The 18,136-nt window shown below is 35.2% G+C and overlaps 3 protein-coding genes and 1 pseudogene across 3 annotated transcripts; all 4 read right to left on the bottom strand.

Annotated features, from left to right (window-relative positions):
- Positions 1 to 23: 23 nt before the first annotated feature.
- On the bottom strand, positions 24 to 2,156 carry LOC103943372 (GDSL esterase/lipase At1g29660-like). Its single transcript, XM_009353666.2, has 5 exons — positions 1,910 to 2,156; positions 1,435 to 1,559; positions 1,086 to 1,331; positions 504 to 681; positions 24 to 252 (listed from the first exon to the last, which is right to left on the bottom strand). Exons 1-5 carry the CDS (start codon positions 2,154 to 2,156, stop codon positions 32 to 34), a joined length of 1,017 nt encoding a protein of 338 aa, XP_009351941.2. The 3' UTR covers positions 24 to 31.
- Positions 2,157 to 4,544: 2,388 nt separating this feature from the next.
- LOC103943364 (GDSL esterase/lipase At1g29670-like) lies at positions 4,545 to 6,710 on the bottom strand. Its single transcript, XM_009353654.3, has 5 exons — positions 6,429 to 6,710; positions 5,839 to 5,966; positions 5,501 to 5,746; positions 5,133 to 5,379; positions 4,545 to 4,929 (listed from the first exon to the last, which is right to left on the bottom strand). The coding sequence occupies exons 1-5, from the start codon at positions 6,682 to 6,684 to the stop codon at positions 4,709 to 4,711; spliced, it is 1,098 nt and encodes a 365-aa protein (XP_009351929.2). The 5' UTR covers positions 6,685 to 6,710; the 3' UTR covers positions 4,545 to 4,708.
- A 1,031-nt stretch (positions 6,711 to 7,741) lies between these two features.
- LOC103944737 lies at positions 7,742 to 12,995 on the bottom strand (annotated as a pseudogene).
- Positions 12,996 to 13,860: 865 nt separating this feature from the next.
- On the bottom strand, positions 13,861 to 17,128 carry LOC103943381 (GDSL esterase/lipase At5g45670-like). The gene is made up of 5 exons (XM_048582262.1): positions 16,748 to 17,128; positions 15,803 to 15,927; positions 15,459 to 15,704; positions 14,784 to 15,039; positions 13,861 to 14,332 (listed from the first exon to the last, which is right to left on the bottom strand). Exons 1-5 carry the CDS (start codon positions 16,992 to 16,994, stop codon positions 14,109 to 14,111), a joined length of 1,098 nt encoding a protein of 365 aa, XP_048438219.1. The 5' UTR covers positions 16,995 to 17,128; the 3' UTR covers positions 13,861 to 14,108.
- Positions 17,129 to 18,136: the final 1,008 nt, after the last annotated feature.

The raw sequence follows: 18,136 nt of genomic DNA, 5'->3' as shown, positions 1-18,136 counted from the left end.
GCTTGCTAAATTGTGTGATAATTAGTCAGGATTATAGGCTGAGGTTAACCAGGTGACTGATATCCATCGGATAAGTGTCCGACGGGTCGGAGGAATTGTATGTTCTTCTTGCAGAGACTATGTTGGAGGCCTCAGTGGGATGGAATGAGTCCCATAATGCATACTCACTCCTATTCTGGCATGGAATTTGGAAAATAGCACATAGGCCTATTCGATTGACCGGACAGCAGCTAGTGTCAAAATCCTTGAATCCTGAAATCAACATAACAAATTAATCAATGTCACCAATTCAGAAGTTAAATATACACGCTAGGTATTTTAATTTGTGTGAAACCGCAGGTCATTGTATGGCTCTTTTCACAACATATACACACTTTGGATCTCGCTTACATGTTACTAGTGGAATGTCACATATAACGGAATTATGGCATGTAAAACAAGTATTGTAATGAAAGAAATTGCAGATGAAGAGAGTGATATATCCCAAATGTATAACTATATACCAGCAGAAGTTGAACGTGTCACTGAGGAAGAGTTGACATAGATGAACTTTGCATCTCCAAGATCGGCGTTGAGCTTTTCTACCAGAGATACAAGCTTTCGGTTAAAAGCATAGGTCGCATTTGCTATATCTTGCACTCCAACCAAGGCAAACTTCCTCGCTCCATACTTGTACAAAGTCTTTAATTAAAAGCAACATAAAACACAGAATAATTAATATTCTAAAACATAAAGAATACTGATATTTAGTTCTCAAGACAACATGTGCGTATTTGAGAACTAACTGCTTTTGAAATACCTAAAACACTTTGTTACAATCTAAACGGCTTTTGGCCACATTATTTGATAGGAAAATTTAATTAAAAATGTTTACGCATCAAAGAAATGCTTTTTTTTTTTCCTGTTTTTCCATGAATAAGTACTTCCTAGTGCGGCTCCAAGAATAACTTGGATTTTAATAGAAGTTTCGACATGTTTGTAAGAAAATCACTTTTAGAAAAAATGATTATAAGTAGAAGTGCTTTCATAAAGAAGCAGTCCAAACAGGGCCTAATCAATTAGAAAACTAGTCACTACTTACTAACCATGATTTGGCTGGAATATTGTCTAACAAGAACTGCAGCATATTGTTCAAGGGTATATATGCGACTGGTGTTAAAAAACCGCGGTTGTAAGTAATTGTTAAGGTAATCATTGTTACCCATTCCCACATAATATAAGCACTTGTTTAAATACTTCATAGCTGATTCTTTACTTCTCAGTATGGAAGCAATGCGCAAGACTGCAGATTTGTGGTTCTGTATCTGCCGATCAAAGTTGACATTAACACCCTGCAAAGGAGAATTAATCATATATTATAAGATTAATTTATATACTAATTATCTTTGCTAATTAGTATAAATCATTTTTGTGTTGTGATTAATTAGTTATTACCAACTGAGAGCCCGTTTCCGCTCGAATTCCTGCTGTGCCAGATGCGTAATTCAAGCCTCTAAGTGTGGCCAGGCCGAAAGTAGTTGCAAATGGTGGGATATGATTCTCAAAGCCCAAAAGTTCAGCTGTAATGTAAACAATCATGTTCTTATTATAGCTAGCTAGGCCTCCTTTCATTGAAACCCTTGCAAACAAACTGATTACGATTTATATATGCAAATCCTCACTTGTCAGACTGTCCGGTAACATAAGATACTTGTATTGTCATCAAACTGTAAATATATGAACTCTTTGACGACATCTTCTCTATCCATCGTAAATAATACACTACGGTAAGCAAGTTTCACAACTACAAATTATATTTCTCTATGATTTCTATAGCTCTTAATTTATAGAGTAAGATTATGATATTAACAATATAGCATAAGAAATTTAGAGAGAGAGAGAGAGAGAGAGAGAGAGAGAGAGGCAAGACCAAGTACGTCAACTGGAGTTCGACCATTGCAAAATCTTCCGGTTGGTCCGGTGGGATAATCAATCCCGTAGGGGAGGTAGTTCACTCTCAACGTTGGGAGGAAGTTATTGTTGCCATTATCGAGCAATGAATCACCAAAAATGAAAAAACAAGGTACTTCCGGCTTTCCATAAGCACAAGATTGTGATATTGAAACCACCAGAAAACCAATCATCATGAACCATCTTACTGCCTCATTTGTTGCCATTATGAAATGATATAGCTAAAGTGAAATTGCAATTGTATATATAACACTGAAAAAAAAAAAATTAAGGCAGTAGTGTAAAGAGAAATGGAGGTATTATATATATAGAAAGAGAGAGAGGGAAGATTGGAAATGGTGCGTACTAAGCCACCTAAGGGGAAAATTAGCGTACTCGAAGGAACTGTCTTCAAATTAGACTTATAATTGGGGAATTGTTGTTCAAATTAACATTTTCTTTAATACATACAATATTATCGACACTAAGGAGTGAGAGAGTGGAGAAAAACTTATGTGGGGCTTGGCTTGCCACTGGATTTCGTTGAGTGGCACTACAATCCACTCAAAACTCGCCACGTGGCAAGTCTTAAATATATTCTTTTATATTTCAAATTTTTATAATTATTTTTTTAACTAATTAATATATTATCTATATTAATGTTATGTTTCCTTTTTTATTTCTTTCCCCCTATAATTTTTCTTCCCAAATCCACCCCACACACACCCCCCCCCCCGGCGGCCAACTTTGTTTTGCCGTATATCTTAGGTTTCAGTACTCTTTCCCCTTTCTTTCTTTCCCAGTTTCGTTTCTTTCTTTCTTTTAAAAAAAAAAAAAAAAAAAAGTTCTACACCCACTCCAATTTTATCATGGAAAGCAACTAAGAATCTGTAAGTTTCTTTTCTTTCTTTATACAATAGTTGTTTGATCATGTGACATGAATAACCCACACATATATATATAGATGTATTAGGGTTATTTTCTTTTCTTTTAATTGGGGGCTTTTGGGTTCGGGTGAGGTTTTTTGGATTTTTTATATTTATAATATGAATTAAGGTATCTGCTATGATTGCTACCTTCTTTATTATGAGTCTTTAATTAATATAATAGTCTAAGCTTTGATTTTTTTTTTTTTTTCAATTGATAGGTTGCTGCTGAGGCAATGGAGTTTCAAGAAGATTTGAAAATCGGAATGGTGGTGCATTCAGACGCTAAAGCTTACAGATTCTTGGTTGCTTTCCATGATAAACTTGGAGTGGGTGCATAACTTTTTTTTTTTTTTTTTTTTTTAAAGAAAGAAAGAAATGAAACTGGGAAAGAAAGAAAGGGGAGGGAGTCCTATGACCTACGGCAAAACAAAGTGTTGGGGGGGGGATTTGGGAAGAAAAAAAATAGGGGGCAAGAAATAAAAAAGGAAACATAACATTAATATATATAATATATTAATTAGTTAAAAAAATAATTATAAAAATTTTAAATATAAAAGAATGATCAAAGAGAATATTTAAGACTCACCACGCGGCGAGTTTTAAGTGGATTATAACAATCAAACAATAATAATTTGATTTGAATTCGTTTTTAGCAAGAATCGAACCTAAGAGTCTAAGACCTCTTATTTACAAGTGAAGATGAATATCAATAGCTCGTAATACTAAATGGACATTTCAAATTAAGTTAAGGGTCATTTGATAACTATTTTGTTTTTTTTTTTTCAAAAAATAAAAATTGAAAATCGAAATGGTTATCAAACGGCTTTTACATGGATGTATCTTATATTTTTATTTTATTAAATATTTCGGATGCAGAATAACTGGTTGAAGCAAGCCTGAGTGCATGAATATGTGTCGTGGGGGCAAAGAATGTGTGCTGTTGATCACACAAATACAATGAAGCCTGCCAGAATAACGCTCACCATGAAAAGTAACAGAATTACTATCCCTGCCGGTATCTAATACTACAGCCAAAAAAAAATCCAAGTTTTTAGTCACCAAATGATATGACAAATATCATATTAGCTGTTACAAATCTACTTCAAAGTAAGGCTGCTGTATAAATAATGAAACCCTGAATGGGCTCGTACTCATCTTAGACTTTGTTCATCTATAAGATACAATCTTTTTAAACATTATAATGTTCTCAACATGTTTGAAAACTTTGTTAATTTGATCAAATTTTCAAAGGGTTACCAATTCATTGGCAAGCAATTTACTTGATGTGCTTGTGGCTGATATGTTTCTAAGATTGAGGACAAAAAGATGTGTTCTCATGCACAACTATTCTCGCAACCAAAGAAAATGAGACTAAGAGATGCCATGCGTAAAGGCAAAGGCATACGGGAGTTAGGGTACATACCACATTAACAGGTCCATCAGCCTATATCTTATACTTCCATCAATCTCTTCCGCGGATATAGTACAAAATACTTGGAATGCTTAGTTCAACTTTACCGGAGAGGGGGACTTGAAATTTAAACGTCTTTTAAACATTAATTAGAAAAAAGAAATACATACTGCTAACCAAATAACTAGTTCATAGAAGTGCTTAATCAATGAAAGAAAAAGCTTCGTAGAACTGAATTGGAGTCACAATTGGACTATTACACTAAGAGCTTGATTTCATGCCAACTTGGCAAAATTGCATATATATTATATATACAATTATAGTATACTCTTCGTAGTTAGGTCTTGTACATGTCACATGGTGATTAATTTGTACCTTTATATATGTACATGGGGAAGACTATTTTCAATGTAAATAATACTCTCAAGAGTACCCATTTTTATAGCCTAAGCTGAACTAGGTGTTGAATATTCGCTGGATAAGTGTCCGACAAGTTAGAAGAATTGTATGACTTTCTTGCAATGATGAGATTGGAAGCTTCAGTAGGATGAAATAAATCCCAGAACGCATACTCACTTCTGTTCTGGCATGTACCTTTGGAACGAACACATTGGCCAAATTCATCTACTGGACAACAGTTAGCTTTCGTCACCTTGATTCCTAAAATATGAAAAAGAAAAATTATAACACTTTAGCTTGTTCTATCTATGAAAATATGGCTAAGCTAGGATTTTAATTGGCATATATGAGCTTGTCACCTATGACTTCCTTTTCATATAATTAATGCATGTGAGTCTCACAATATAACAGTTAATAATAATATTGTAATTAAAGAAATTAGAGCACAAAGAGAGTTTGAAAACCTGCAGCTGTAATCTCTGATGGACTTCCGGAAATTCCAAACATGTCAACATAGATGAATTTTGCATGAGTCAGTTCGGTGTTGAGCTGATCGACGAGAGACTTAAGCTTTTGGTTAAAAAATTGAACAGCATTGTTCATATTTTCTGCACATGTAGACCCATTTGTAGTTGAAATTGAAGATGGAGTGCAGCCTACCTGTCCTACTCCATTCAGGACCACCTTCCTGGCTCCATACTTGTACAGAGTCTTAAGTAAACCAATAAATGAAATAAGTCAACACTCAAACTTTTCTTATGCAGTTGTTTCGAGTCTCAGAGACATGGAAAATTAATTAAACACAAGTGCATTATGTTAATTAGTTACTAACCTTCATTTGCTTAGAATATTGTTTAATAAGAACTGAAGCATATTGTTCAGGAGTGTATCGCTTACTGGTGGGATAAAACTTGGGCTGGAAGTAATTCATAAGGTAATCGTTGCTACCCAGTCCAACCGAATATAAGCACTTTTGTAAATGCTGCCTAGACAATCGTTTAAGTCCCATTATTGAAGTAATGCGCTTGACTGTGGATTTGTGATTCAGTAATTGCTTATTTAAATTGACATTCTCTCCCTACAAGGAGAAATTATGTATTATGATATATTGCTACTGAATTTACATATGTAATTAAGTCATCTTCTAATCGCGATTCGCTAATTAATTACCATATGGGAGCCAGTTTCATCTCGAACTCCTGCTGAGGCAGATGCATAATTCAGACCTCTAACCATGTTCTTGAACCCCTTAGTATTTGCATAACAAGGGATGGGATCTTCAAAACCCAGAAATTCAGCTGTAATGTAAAAGATTGAAGTTTAAAATCACCTTTATGTTCAGCTGTAATGTGAAGCATAGTGCTCGCACACGGCTATAAATTGCGTATGCATTTTGTTTTCTTTTGTGGATAACAAATAAATAGGGGTGTTAAAAAAAAAAATGTGTGCATAAATCATCTTCCTAAACTAAACCTAATCAAATGCGTGCAATTATTTCTAAAAAGCACTCATCATGTAAATTTGGATATTCATCAAGATTCCGCTTACTGAGAACGTCCCGAGTTTACAACTTACTAGCTTTATTCCCGGCCGTTAAAGAAGCGAATGCTTGACAAAAAGAACAGGAAAAAAAAGAAGAAGAAGCGAATGCACCTCAAAACTACATGATAAAATAAATCAGACTTAAAGAAAAGGCTATAGTGTGTTAAGAATTTAGAGTGCATGAATGAAATTTAGAATGAGAGAGACAATGTGCAGACCTATAAAATCAACAGTTGTTCGGCCATTGGTAAACCTCCCTGTTGGTCCCTGTGGAAAATCAATCCCGTAAGGCTCGTAGTTCGCTCTTGCCGGGGTCCGGAGGCGGTTATTATTGCCATTATCTGCCAATGAATCACCAAAAATGAAGAAACAAGGTACTTTTGGTTCTCCACGAACGCAGGATTGTGATACTGTAATCACAAAAACAACATTAATCATCATCGACATCCATTTTGCTGTTTCATTTGTCGACATTGTGAAAGAATAGGCTAGAATTTAAAAATCGTATATAACACCGGAAAGAGAGGTAAAAGAAAGGGGAGGTATATATTATCAAAACAGAATATATATATATATATATATATATATATATATGAAAGGTTGGGGTTTTTTTTTAACACTTTGAATGTCTTTGGTTTTTTTTTTTTTTTTTTTTTTTTTTGGTCGAAGTTGGAATGTCTTTGGTTGAATGAAAGCCATTGGGATGTTCGTGGGGGTAAGCATGTTATGCTCTTGATCACACAAATTAAATCCAAAAAAGATTTATACTAATTAAAGACAATAAACTCGTGACCTTAATTATGGCCGGTTAATATCTTAAGTCGCAGTAGTTAGAATCGAAACCACATAAACTAAGGGGAGGGGATTGAGTTTAGCCTCACAATGAACTAACAATAATATAATTCAAATTCGCTTTTGGCGAAAATCAAACCTAAGACCTTTCACTTACAAATAAAGAGGAATACCACTAGACCATAGTATTAAGTGGCAATGTAGCGAAAATCAAACCTAAGACCTTTCACTTACAAATAAAGAGAAATACCACTAGACCATAGTATTAAGTGGCAATGTTATGCTCGTTAAAAAAAAAAACAAAAATAATTGAAATTTTATTTACGAAATGGTGACCGCAATTTTTTTATATATACAAGCTATTGAGAAAGAGATGTCCCTTCGGGGACATCCTATAAAAGAGTGAGAAGAGAAGTGCTTAAAGCACGAGGTAAATGTTTTTGTGAAACACAAGGCAATATTATTTGTTGTTCATGTAAGTCAACCCCGTCGGAGAGTCGGACCAACCATATTGTGGAATATGTTGTAAAATTTGGGAAGGAAGTAGCCGTCAATTATTTCAATTTTTATATAAGCACTGAAAATGAAAAATTACCTTCTTCTAACACGAGGAATAAAAAGCGCCACCTCTTAAACATTTACGCCATTAAAGAGAATTTCAAACATGAAAAAAGCCACATTTGATCCTAAATATACTGCTTCGGGATTTCAATTAACTTATCAGAATAAGTGGGGAAGATTAAATTCCGTATAAAATATTTGCTTGGATTCTACCCCCTCCACGCTCATATAGAGCTTGGACAAGGTGCCTGACATCCATTGGATAAGTGTTCGAGTCGTCCAATTCAGTGTATGTTCTTCTTGCAGTGATTTGATTTAAGGCCTCAGTTGGATGAAACGCGTCCCAAAATACATACTCCTTCCTATTCTGGCATGAAGCTTGGGCAGGATTACATTGACCGAACTTATTCACCGGGTAGCAGGGAGCATTCACAACCTTGAATCCTGACATGAATAAAAGAAATGACTAATTAATCGATGTCAGCTTTATCTTTCAAAATCAGAAGATTATGGGAAGTGATTTTCGCATGTTTTTTTTTTTTTATTCGTCGACACATCTAATTTTCGACATTTCAACATAATAACTCAAAACCAAATAAAGAGACATAAATAACCGAATAGCAGAAGGAGAAAAGATGTTTTGAGATATCATTTCCCCGTAGATTGTAGTCGCATCGCATATATTTACCAGCAGCTTTATTGGGAATCCCTGAAGTACCCATCCCAAAACTGTTGACATAGACAAATTTTGCATCGGTGAGTTTTGTTGAGCTGATCGACCAGAGATACAAGCTTTTGGTTAAAAAGTTGGACCGCACGGTTAATGCGATCAACACATGCGGTACCATTCGTGCCAAACGACTGCAACTGCATTTGTAACCTATAGCTCCAACTCCAATCAAGGCCACTTTCCTTGCTCCATTCGCATACAAAGTATATACAGAAATAATATGGAGCAAATTAAACAATCAAATTTTAAACAAACTATTACATTTGAAGTCAAAAATTAAAAAGATTGAAGTTATGATAAAAAATTGTTACCAATATTTGGCGAGAATATTGTTCAATAAGAACTTGAGCATATTGTTCAGGGGTAAATATTCTACTGGTGGGGTAAAACTGAGGCTTCAAGTAATGGAGGAGGATTCTCTCTCCCCTTCCCTCCCCTCCTATTTGAGTGGTTACAGTTAAGTCACGTCAACATCTTATATTGAATTTTTATAGAGACAATAAGATAAAAAGTAAAGTGTGAGAGGAGAAGAGGGAAGAAGATGGGAATAGAAGGGAGAGAATCCTACTCCCTAAGTAATTGTTAATGTAATCATTGTTACCCATTCCAACTGAATATAAGCATTTGTTTAAATACTGGAAAGAGCTTTCAGTATAGCAGCAATGGGCAAGACTGTTTCTCCGTGATGTAGTACCTGATGATCTAAGCTTGCAAGCAAAGAGAAATGATATGTTATATGAGTAATGTTATTCATACTATGTTTTTATGCTACATTTTTATACCATCTTAGGTGGCATCTGACTGTGGACAGCCACATGATTTGAAAATTTTGCAAAACCCAAGTAAATGAAGGAGAAAGACTCCTCGTATACCACAATCATCATTTAATTAACTAGTTTTTCTTAATTATTAGTTTATTAAATAATGAACTAAATTTAAAAATCTGATTAATTCAAATAAGGTGGTTGTCCACATCAAATGCCACCTAAGATAGTGTGAAAATGTGGTACAAAAACATGGTATGAATAACATTTCTCATGTTATATTTTACTTAAATACAGGTTAATATTACATAGAAGTTGAGACGTTTATAGTGACTCAATTAGTTACCAATTGGCAGCCGGTTTCCAGTCGAATTGCTGCTCCTCCAGATGCATAATTCAGACCTTTCAAAATGTATTGGCCATTGGTAGTTGCAATTGGTGGAATGGAGTTCTCAAGACCCAAAAGCTCAGCTGCATTATTGCAATATAAAGCATCTTATATTAGCCTCATTTTCTGCATGTCTGGCAACCAAACTTACATATAGTTAAAAAAACGTATACATAATAAAATAAATAGTATTGGATAAAATTATTTTTTATTATTCTCAGGGGAAAGTCCGGATTTACACAAGACAATGAATATTAGGAAAGGTAAACTGGGGATGCAACTTGGGTTGGGCTAATCCAAACAAGTGGGTTTTTTTTTTAGTTATAACATGCCCAAACCCAACCCAATTTCAATCCATTCATTGATTGGGTTGAGTTGAGTTGATCATTTGCCCATCCATTCCCAACCCAACCTAACCAAACTCAATCTAACCAAATTGTAACTCATATCAATTAATGCTCATACTACACCTAAGTGTGCCAAGTCCAAAAACCAACGCCCTTTCTAATATTTTTTTAATAATTACCCATTATAATTACTTAAGCTTTTAGGAAATAAAAGACTTTGATTAGTCAACCCATATTTGTAGTCTCTAAATCCTAAAGTTTTATAGTAGATTGATTTATGAAATTAGAGTAAGTTAGCTTTGATGATACTTGGCTTAATTTTTTTTCAGGAATTCTTGGAAACTAAATTGTTACAAGATTAAACTTGACAACGTTAGGCAACCCAAACCCAAGTCAAGTAAACCTTAACCCAATTAAACCCAAGCCCAAATGAATCCGAAATGAAACCCAGCCCGATCCTGAGCCTGAATTGTGAAAGTTGGGTTAGGATTGGGTTGACTTTCCAACTTACCCAACCCACCCGAGTTGCACCCCTAAGGTAAACTAGAAAGCCAAAATTACAATTAAAGAGAAAATTAAAGTTTAAGAAAGTTACGAAACCAGGAAATAGAATTCAAAGAAATAAACAAGGAATGATGAATATTAGTGAGCATGATAAGTGGTGATGGAGATAATTAAGGGTTAACTGAAGGCTTATCCTCTAAAGTTCTAAACCAAGTATAAGGAATAAAAAAAAATGGCAGATAGAATTAATGGTGTGTAAATTTCAAATATGTGTCATCATTTGCAAACCGCACCTTTGTGCCGCAAAGTGTTAAACCGAGGACGAGCTAGGAAATATAAGGATTCATAAGAATTATTATATAATGAAACAAATAACAACTGGAGCGAGAACACAAACTAGAGAGAGAGAGAGACAGAGAGACAGAGAGACAGAGAAAGTAAGAGAGAGGAAATAGGTAAGACTTAGTACGTCCACTGTGGTGCGGCCATTGCAAAATCTTCCTGTTGGTCCTCCGGGAAAATCAATCCCGTAGGGCTGGTAATTAACTCTCGCAGATGTCGCGAGAAGGTTATTATTGTCATTATCGGTCAATGAATCGTTAAAATGAAGAAACAAGGTACTTGTTGCTCTCCATAAACTGGTGGAGATTGTGATAATATTGAAACCACAATGACAACAATATTCATCACAAACCATATTCTTGCCTCATTTGCCTTTGTGAGAAAAGGATATTAATTTATAAATTTATAATACCAGAACAAATTAAGATGTGACGAAATTGGTGAAGGGGGGAGAATATACATAGAGAGGCTTGGAGATGTTCCATGCATGTGTAGCCAAAGGGAATAGTAGAGGACCCAATCTATGTACTAGTCAAGAATCAAGATCGATAAGTTTGCCAATTAAAAACTTAAAAGGTTTCAATTACACTCCCTCCACATTTGAGGCCTCAATGGCAAGAAATTCAAAACTGAAATAGTTAATTCGTTTGACTTGAGGTTAATGAAGGACAATCTACTTAATTCTAATTAGTTAATATTAAAATAGGTAGTTACTTGATACTACTGATTTAGTGATATTTTTCTTTATTTGTAAGTGAGATGTTTTATATTCAATTCTCGCCAAAGGCAAACTTGAACCACATTATTGTTAGCCAACTCCCCTACCCTCTTAGACCATCTAAACTGTTTTTCTCCTTCAACCCTTATGACTTAAAACGTTTAGCCCAAGATTATTAATAATGATTTTAGCCTAATTTTTTTTCGGTAACTTGTTTGAAAATAAAATTTATGTAAGAGGGTAGGAGAGTGCGCTAACAACAATGTGGTTCAAATTCATTTTTTACGAGAATCGAGCCTAAGACCTCTCACATATAAGTAAAGAGGAATACCCCTAGTCCGTAGTACTAAATGGCGGTTTGGGAGGTTTTAAAGCTTATATTTTAAGCTTTATCTCATGAGTTGAAGATGGTCTTAATATAGATAATATTGTTTGTTCAAAAATAAAAATATTAAGATAAGTATGCTAGAGAGGCAATGTACTTGATTGATATTATTCACATTCCTTATCTCCTTAATTTACTCGATTCATGACTTATTTCATTTCAAGCATGTAAATGTGTACTTGATTGCGTTGAATTGCCCTTTTATTTTGCTTTTTCAGAAATAATTTACTGAAAAGAGGAAGAAACGGGACTGACCCCGCTAAGGGTGTATTCTAAAATATTGGGGTTTTCTTCTAAAAAGTATAGTGCTCAAATATTTGATTGTGAAAGGCCCTAGTTAGAATACAACCATTGACGAGTAATAAAAAAAAAAAAAAAAAAACCATTGTGCAAACAGTGGTGCCTAATTGTATTTAATTTTTTCTGATTTTTTATTTAAGACTTCACATTCTTTAATGCGCTTTTCACAGTCACGTTAGACCATATTAATAGACATACCCAAATGCATTCATATCAAGAAGGGAGCTGGCTTCTTTGCCTCCCACTTCTCATACACTCTCATCTCTTCTATTTGTACGGTCACGGTTAAGCCACGTCAACATTTTATATTACTAGAGCTAGCTTATCTGCCCTCCCACTTCATATACACTCTCATCCCCTCCTATTTGTGCAGTCACAGTTAAGCTACGTCAACATTTTATATTACTGTTGTTTTTTGTCTTATAATTTCTATAAAAAATCAATATAAAATGTTGATGTGATTTAATCGTGATCTTACAAAATAAAAGAATGAGAAGGTATGAGAAATGGAACGACAGAGAAGCCAGCTGTATCAAGAAGATGTTGGGTAGTCCCCAAAATTATAAACATGTACCACCTGCTGCAGGGCCTCCTGAGCCCATTCCAAAGCTGTCGACGTAGTAAATTTTGCATCGGTCAGATTTTTGTTGAGCTGATCGACCAGAGATACAAGATTTTGGTTAAAAAATTAGGCACCACTGTTCAATTTATCAACACACGCGGTCCCATTTGTACCAAATGTTGAAATTGCATTTGGGGTGCATCCAATTAGCCAAGTCCAATCAAGGCTACCTTCCTTGCTCCACCGTTGTACAAACTCTTTGTGACTATGTGAAGTCAAAAGAAGAGACCAACTAGCCTTTTCTCCTCTCCTTTCCTCTGTCATCGACGTTTCAGATCTCCAGCGACATGCAAGAGGAAGAGGTACACGAAAGTCACCGTCTCAACCTCCATCATCTATTGGATTTAGCCGGAAAACATAGTTGCGAAAAAGGATAGGTGGGAAACTGTTAAAAGTTTTGATTCTGAAAATTTGTTCTCGCATATAAGCCTGAGTGAAAATTCATCAACTACTTGAAGCCCCACTTTTTCCGACGCCTCCACTGAGTTGGCTCTAAGGACTTAAATCTTGTAGCAGATTTTCCTTTTTATTGGTCAAGTGTATTAGCTCAATTATGTATATGATGATAACTCCAAGGTAATAATTTATTTTCATATCATAAGAAAAAATAAAATCACAGGATGAGGAAATTCGAAGAATAGATTAACAGAGCCAAAGTTTTGCAGTTGCGTTCAAGATTGGTAGAGAAATTCGAAGATGGCAAGGTAAATTTAGATTGTGTTAGAGGTTATTTTAGGATTGGAAACAAGTTTGGAAGCCATTGGAGCCGATTTTTAAGTTTCAATTGCTGATATGTAGATCTCCGTGTGTGAACCACTAAAATGGTGTTCGACGTGCTGGGGTTGTTGGCTATCCCACATCGGTGGGGGAAAGAAGAAATAAATAGTTTAAATATGATTGCCCAATTAACTAATACTGAGTCATTTTGTGATAAAACCCTGACGGATTGAACATGTGGTAATTATTAAGTTAGGAACAGTATCAGCCTAGTTAGAATAGGTCCCCGTCCCTCGACCTGAAAATTCAACATAATAATAAGTGGAAAATAGCATTTTGAGTTTTTAGGTGGGTGAAATTATAATACTATGCACTTATTCACCTATTCAATCTGTCTTTTTTTTTTTTTTTTTTTTTAAATCAGAAATTCAACCTGTCTGTAAAATACTAAAATTGACAACTCATAGAGCCTCTAAAGTCTAAAACTAAACAAATTCATTTTCGTATTAATTTAAACCTTTCAGCAGTACACAAGAAGAAGATCAAAGTTTGATGAACATCTAAAGGAAACATAATTAACTGCAACAATTGCAACAAAGAAACCCATGACATAGGAGAATGCAATACATATTATATATAGCTGCTAGTTGTTTTTTATGATATGGTGTGCAAGCATGATTATATGCCACTGCAGCCATAATCATTGATCACGACGATGATGACGACGATTAAAGAAGGGCAAGCCGCCGTATATCGATAGGGTAAGCGTCCGAGGCCCGAACAGCGCTGTATCCTCTCCTTGCTATAACAGCATTGCCAGCCTCAGTTGGATGAAATGCATCCCAAAATAGATACTCTTTCCTATTTTGGCATGGAGTTTGGAGAGGAAGACATGTAATTTGGCCATTGTTCCTCCCTACCCCACAGCAGCCTGCGTTTGTAACTCTAAATCCTGAAATAAAACACACCAAAAACACAAAATGTTTGTTCCAACCATGTCACAAATTTATTTTCCTAAAAGTAATAGAAAAAAAAGATTATTCCAAGTGACTGTTAAGTATTATTTAGGGGCAAACTTCATGAACCACACTCAAATTTATCTTGAAAAAACCAAAGAAAGGTTTCATGTAAAATGTGTTGCAACATGTTTACCTTGAGTTTCCTCCTTTATTAGTCGATTATGTTAAAATTAACAAAAAAAACAATCACATGACCAAGAGCAAGAATTGTCAATTTTGTCTACTTCATCAATCATTTGTGATTGCGTGATTGCTTATTCGTTAATTTTTACCGAATCAACGAAAGAAGAAAAACAAAAGGGTTTACATGTCGCAACGGAGAAAAAAGTTTGTGCTTTCAAGATGAATGATAGAGGGTTTTTGAAAATCTCCCTTTGTAATTACCATATTGTGCAGGGCTGCTTATTATATCCTGGAAAATGCCATAAGTGTCTACGAAGATAAATCTTGCATCTGCTAGATTAGTGTTGAATTCATTGGCCAGTGCCTTGAGCTTGCCATTGAAAATTTGGTTTGCGGAGTTTATTTTTTGTACGCATGTGGAACCATCTGGGCTATTTTGTGCCAATTCACTTGGACTGCATCCTACTTGACCAATTCCAAACAGCACAACCTTCCTTGCTCCATAATTGTACAAAATCTATACAGCACACATCAATCAACATTAAACAAATATAATATAATGTTTTTAAAGGAAACCAACTAATTAAGTTTCATAATATAGTTACGCTCGTGGTCGTAAGAAAATTAGCAAAAACCATACATACCTATAATATAATAAGTAACACATAACAATAGCTTAAAGCCCATTCTCTTTTTGTGGTATATTTGGGCTTAATGTGATCATAGTTACTATATAACCTCTATAGATCTATTCAAGGGAGTGTTACGATCTTAATACGAAATGTTCTGTTTCCAAATCGTCGGACAATATAATATGTTAGATTATTTGACGAAATAACGCTACTTTTGTGTTAACATTATAAGTTCATTACCATTAAAAATGGTTTTGATGAACCTAAATGCACAAAAAATGAATGGAAGGGGAGAAAAACTAACCCTCAGCTGTTGACTGTAATCGTGAATAAGCGAATCGGCATATTGCTCCGGGGTAAATTGGTTGGCGGTGTTGTAAAATTGGGGCATGAAATAGTTGTTAAGGTAATCGTTGCTGCCTAATCCAACTGAGTATATGCATTTGCTTAGATAATTTGCAGCTTGGTCCTCACCACCTAGTAAGTTCACCACTTGGGACACAGTGTTTTGGTAATTCTTTACCTGACCACTAAATGTAATACGACCTCCCTGCAACATTTAATTAAGACTTGATTAGATACAATTAAGACATATTAAGCATAATTAATGTTCTAGTGAAAATATGTGTCATGGAAAATTGTAATTACCAATTGGCGTCCAGTTTCCTCTCTAATTCCAGCAGCTGCAGATGCAAAGTTTACTCCTTTGAGTACGTCTTGGCCTCTAGCAGTTGCATAGGGAGGGATGAAATCATCAAAACCCAGAAGCTCAGCTGCATGCAGATAACTTGAAGTCATCAGTAACTCAGTTAAGGTGAATTTCACTGTTTTGGTAAGTGGTTTGTGTCTCCCATGTAACATGGTTTTTACTATGCACACATGCAGTTATTTTTCCCCACTTGAATTATATGATCATGTAACTAAATATATATGGGATTTCTGAATTTTTAGAAAGCAACAAGTGAAAGGCTCTGAGAAATAAATTCTCACTTCGAGGTCATATATAAGAGAATTCTTGGTCTAAATTTTTTTTTTTTTTTACCAAATGCAGGTTTTCACAAATAATTGACACGAGATTGATGTAAAAATTAAGTGATCATAATCAGCTATTTAGCAGAACATTATGCATGTCAAATAAACACAAAACAGGATTTGAAATTTCACAATTTCAGTTTAAAATTTTTGTTTAGAGAAAAGGTATGTAAAGAGAAATTTGTACAAGAAAGATAGGGTGCAACTTCGTAACTGCGCTAAAACCTTGCCGGACCAAACATTATGATATCACATTATTTTACTTATTTGGACGGGCCTAGTAGACTAGCTACAACATGGCATCACATTAATAGCCTTTACGCGTGCAATGTAGCATGAGAGATTCTCTTATGTAATACTTTACCACGTGATGATTGTTTATTGGACGAATGATATATTTTTGTAACACTTTAAAAATAAATATTGGACAATAACATCTAAATATTAGTTGCAAGAAAGAATCTCTCATAATGATTTTATAGAACAAAGAAAAGTGCAAGCATGCATGGCAAATGTTAGTGGAAATGAGAACGAGAGAGGAATAGAGAGAGAGAAGCTCACCAACAACATCAACAGTGGTTTTTCCGTTGGAAAATCTTCCGGTCGGTCCACCAAAGTCAATCCCGTAAGGCAAGTAGTCAGCTCTGGCCAAGGACTGCAGCTGGTTGTTATTGCCATTATCAACCAAAGAGTCCCCAAAAATGAAGTAGCAGGGCACTTGCGGTTCAGCCCTAGCGCCACTCCACCACATGCTCACGGCCAAAACCACCACAATCGCCACCCACATTCTCCTCGCCGTTCCCGCCATCGTAGTATCGACCCCAATTTAGCAGTAAATTAAAACTAAAAGCTGGGGGAAGAAGAATGAGATGGACCAAATGGCTAGAAAGGTGAGAGAGAAACCCTAAAGAAGGAAGGTGAGTGTGTGAGGAGTAAAAGCAAGACATGATGAGAATATATAATAGCAGGGAAGCAATGGCAGGCAATGCATATCTTTTACAGTTGAGATAGTTGGTTCGAGGCATTAATTACACGCGGTTATAATGTGAGAGTCGACTGTATGGCAAAGCCAGCTCTAACACTCTCTCTCTCTCTCTCTCTCTCTCTCTCTCTCTCTCTCTCTCCAATACCTCTTCAATAATTAAGTTTTGCATTTGATCAAAGTCTTGTGTATCCATTATGAATCTTGGTCCTTGACGTCGGTACTTCGAATTAATAACTCGACCAATGATACATTAACATTAATAATTGTATTAATCAATCATCAGCATGGCATATTGGTAATCTCGCACTAAATTTGTGTAGCTCTCCTAGGACCTTAATTAACATTGTGACACCACTGGCTTCTATTTGTTCAAATCTACTTTTGCCAGGAGTGATATTGTATTATGGTGGCATGTTTAGTTAGTTACTTGGGATGAGTATCGAAATTGTTCTAGTTTGGGTATTCATTGGCGGAGCTGGACTTGGTATAGATTGTGGAGGATCAAATAGCTTAAATGTTTATGAAGAATTGCACATAACTTTGTAAGTTTATGCAGGCTTCAAGGAGGTTTTGGAGAGTGGGGGTCACGTCCAATTTACGCCCTATATTTTGCTCCGTCTTAAATTAGATTGATTCGAACGGAATAGTTGATCACTTACTCATTCCTCCTCTACCATATTCCTGATTAGTCTTGCCCCATTCATGTATTTCTTCGTTCCAAGTAAACATGGCATAAGAAAAGAGATTATAAAGCACCGTGAACAGAAATTGGAGATTTGGACAGTAAAATGGAATTGACACCATGTATTATGGCATCAATCATAATTAACTAAATGGATAATGTTTTATCCTAATCATTGATGTTAATATATGTAACACTACTATGTCTGTGCTACACTAGTTTTGGACCTGCTATCCATGGTCTTGTGTTTGGTGATGTGCACAACTATTCCAAGTCAACTTTT

This window comes from the organism of the source record quoted next, unplaced genomic scaffold, assembly GCF_019419815.1.
Source record: "Pyrus x bretschneideri cultivar Hongxiangsu unplaced genomic scaffold, Pyrus_bretschneideri_v1 Contig19, whole genome shotgun sequence".
Lineage (NCBI taxonomy): Eukaryota > Viridiplantae > Streptophyta > Magnoliopsida > Rosales > Rosaceae > Pyrus > Pyrus x bretschneideri.
This window is presented reverse-complemented; position numbering and strand designations above follow the sequence as displayed.

Bases quoted from the DNA above. Each gene is read 5' to 3' on its own strand.
- LOC103943364 (XM_009353654.3), bottom strand. From the start codon at position 6,684: ATGTCGACAAATGAAACAGCAAAATGGATGTCGATGATGATTAATGTT. The intron at 5,380-5,500 runs GTTAGTAACTAA...GGTTTACTTAAG, and splicing joins AATATTCTAAGCAAATGAAG to ACTCTGTACAAGTATGGAGC. The intron at 4,930-5,132 runs GTTTTCAAACTC...TTCATATTTTAG, and splicing joins ATCAGAGATTACAGCTGCAG to GAATCAAGGTGACGAAAGCT.
- LOC103943381 (XM_048582262.1), bottom strand. From the start codon at position 16,994: ATGGCGGGAACGGCGAGGAGAATGTGGGTGGCGATTGTGGTGGTTTTG. The intron at 15,705-15,802 runs GTAATTACAATT...TAAATGTTGCAG, and splicing joins AGGAAACTGGACGCCAATTG to GGAGGTCGTATTACATTTAG. The intron at 15,040-15,458 runs GTTAGTTTTTCT...TGTGCTGTATAG, and splicing joins ATTACAGTCAACAGCTGAGG to ATTTTGTACAATTATGGAGC.
- LOC103943372 (XM_009353666.2), bottom strand. From the start codon at position 2,156: ATGGCAACAAATGAGGCAGTAAGATGGTTCATGATGATTGGTTTTCTG. The intron at 682-1,085 runs GTTAGTAAGTAG...TTTTAATTAAAG, and splicing joins AATATTCCAGCCAAATCATG to ACTTTGTACAAGTATGGAGC. The intron at 253-503 runs GTATATAGTTAT...TGTTGATTTCAG, and splicing joins GACACGTTCAACTTCTGCTG to GATTCAAGGATTTTGACACT.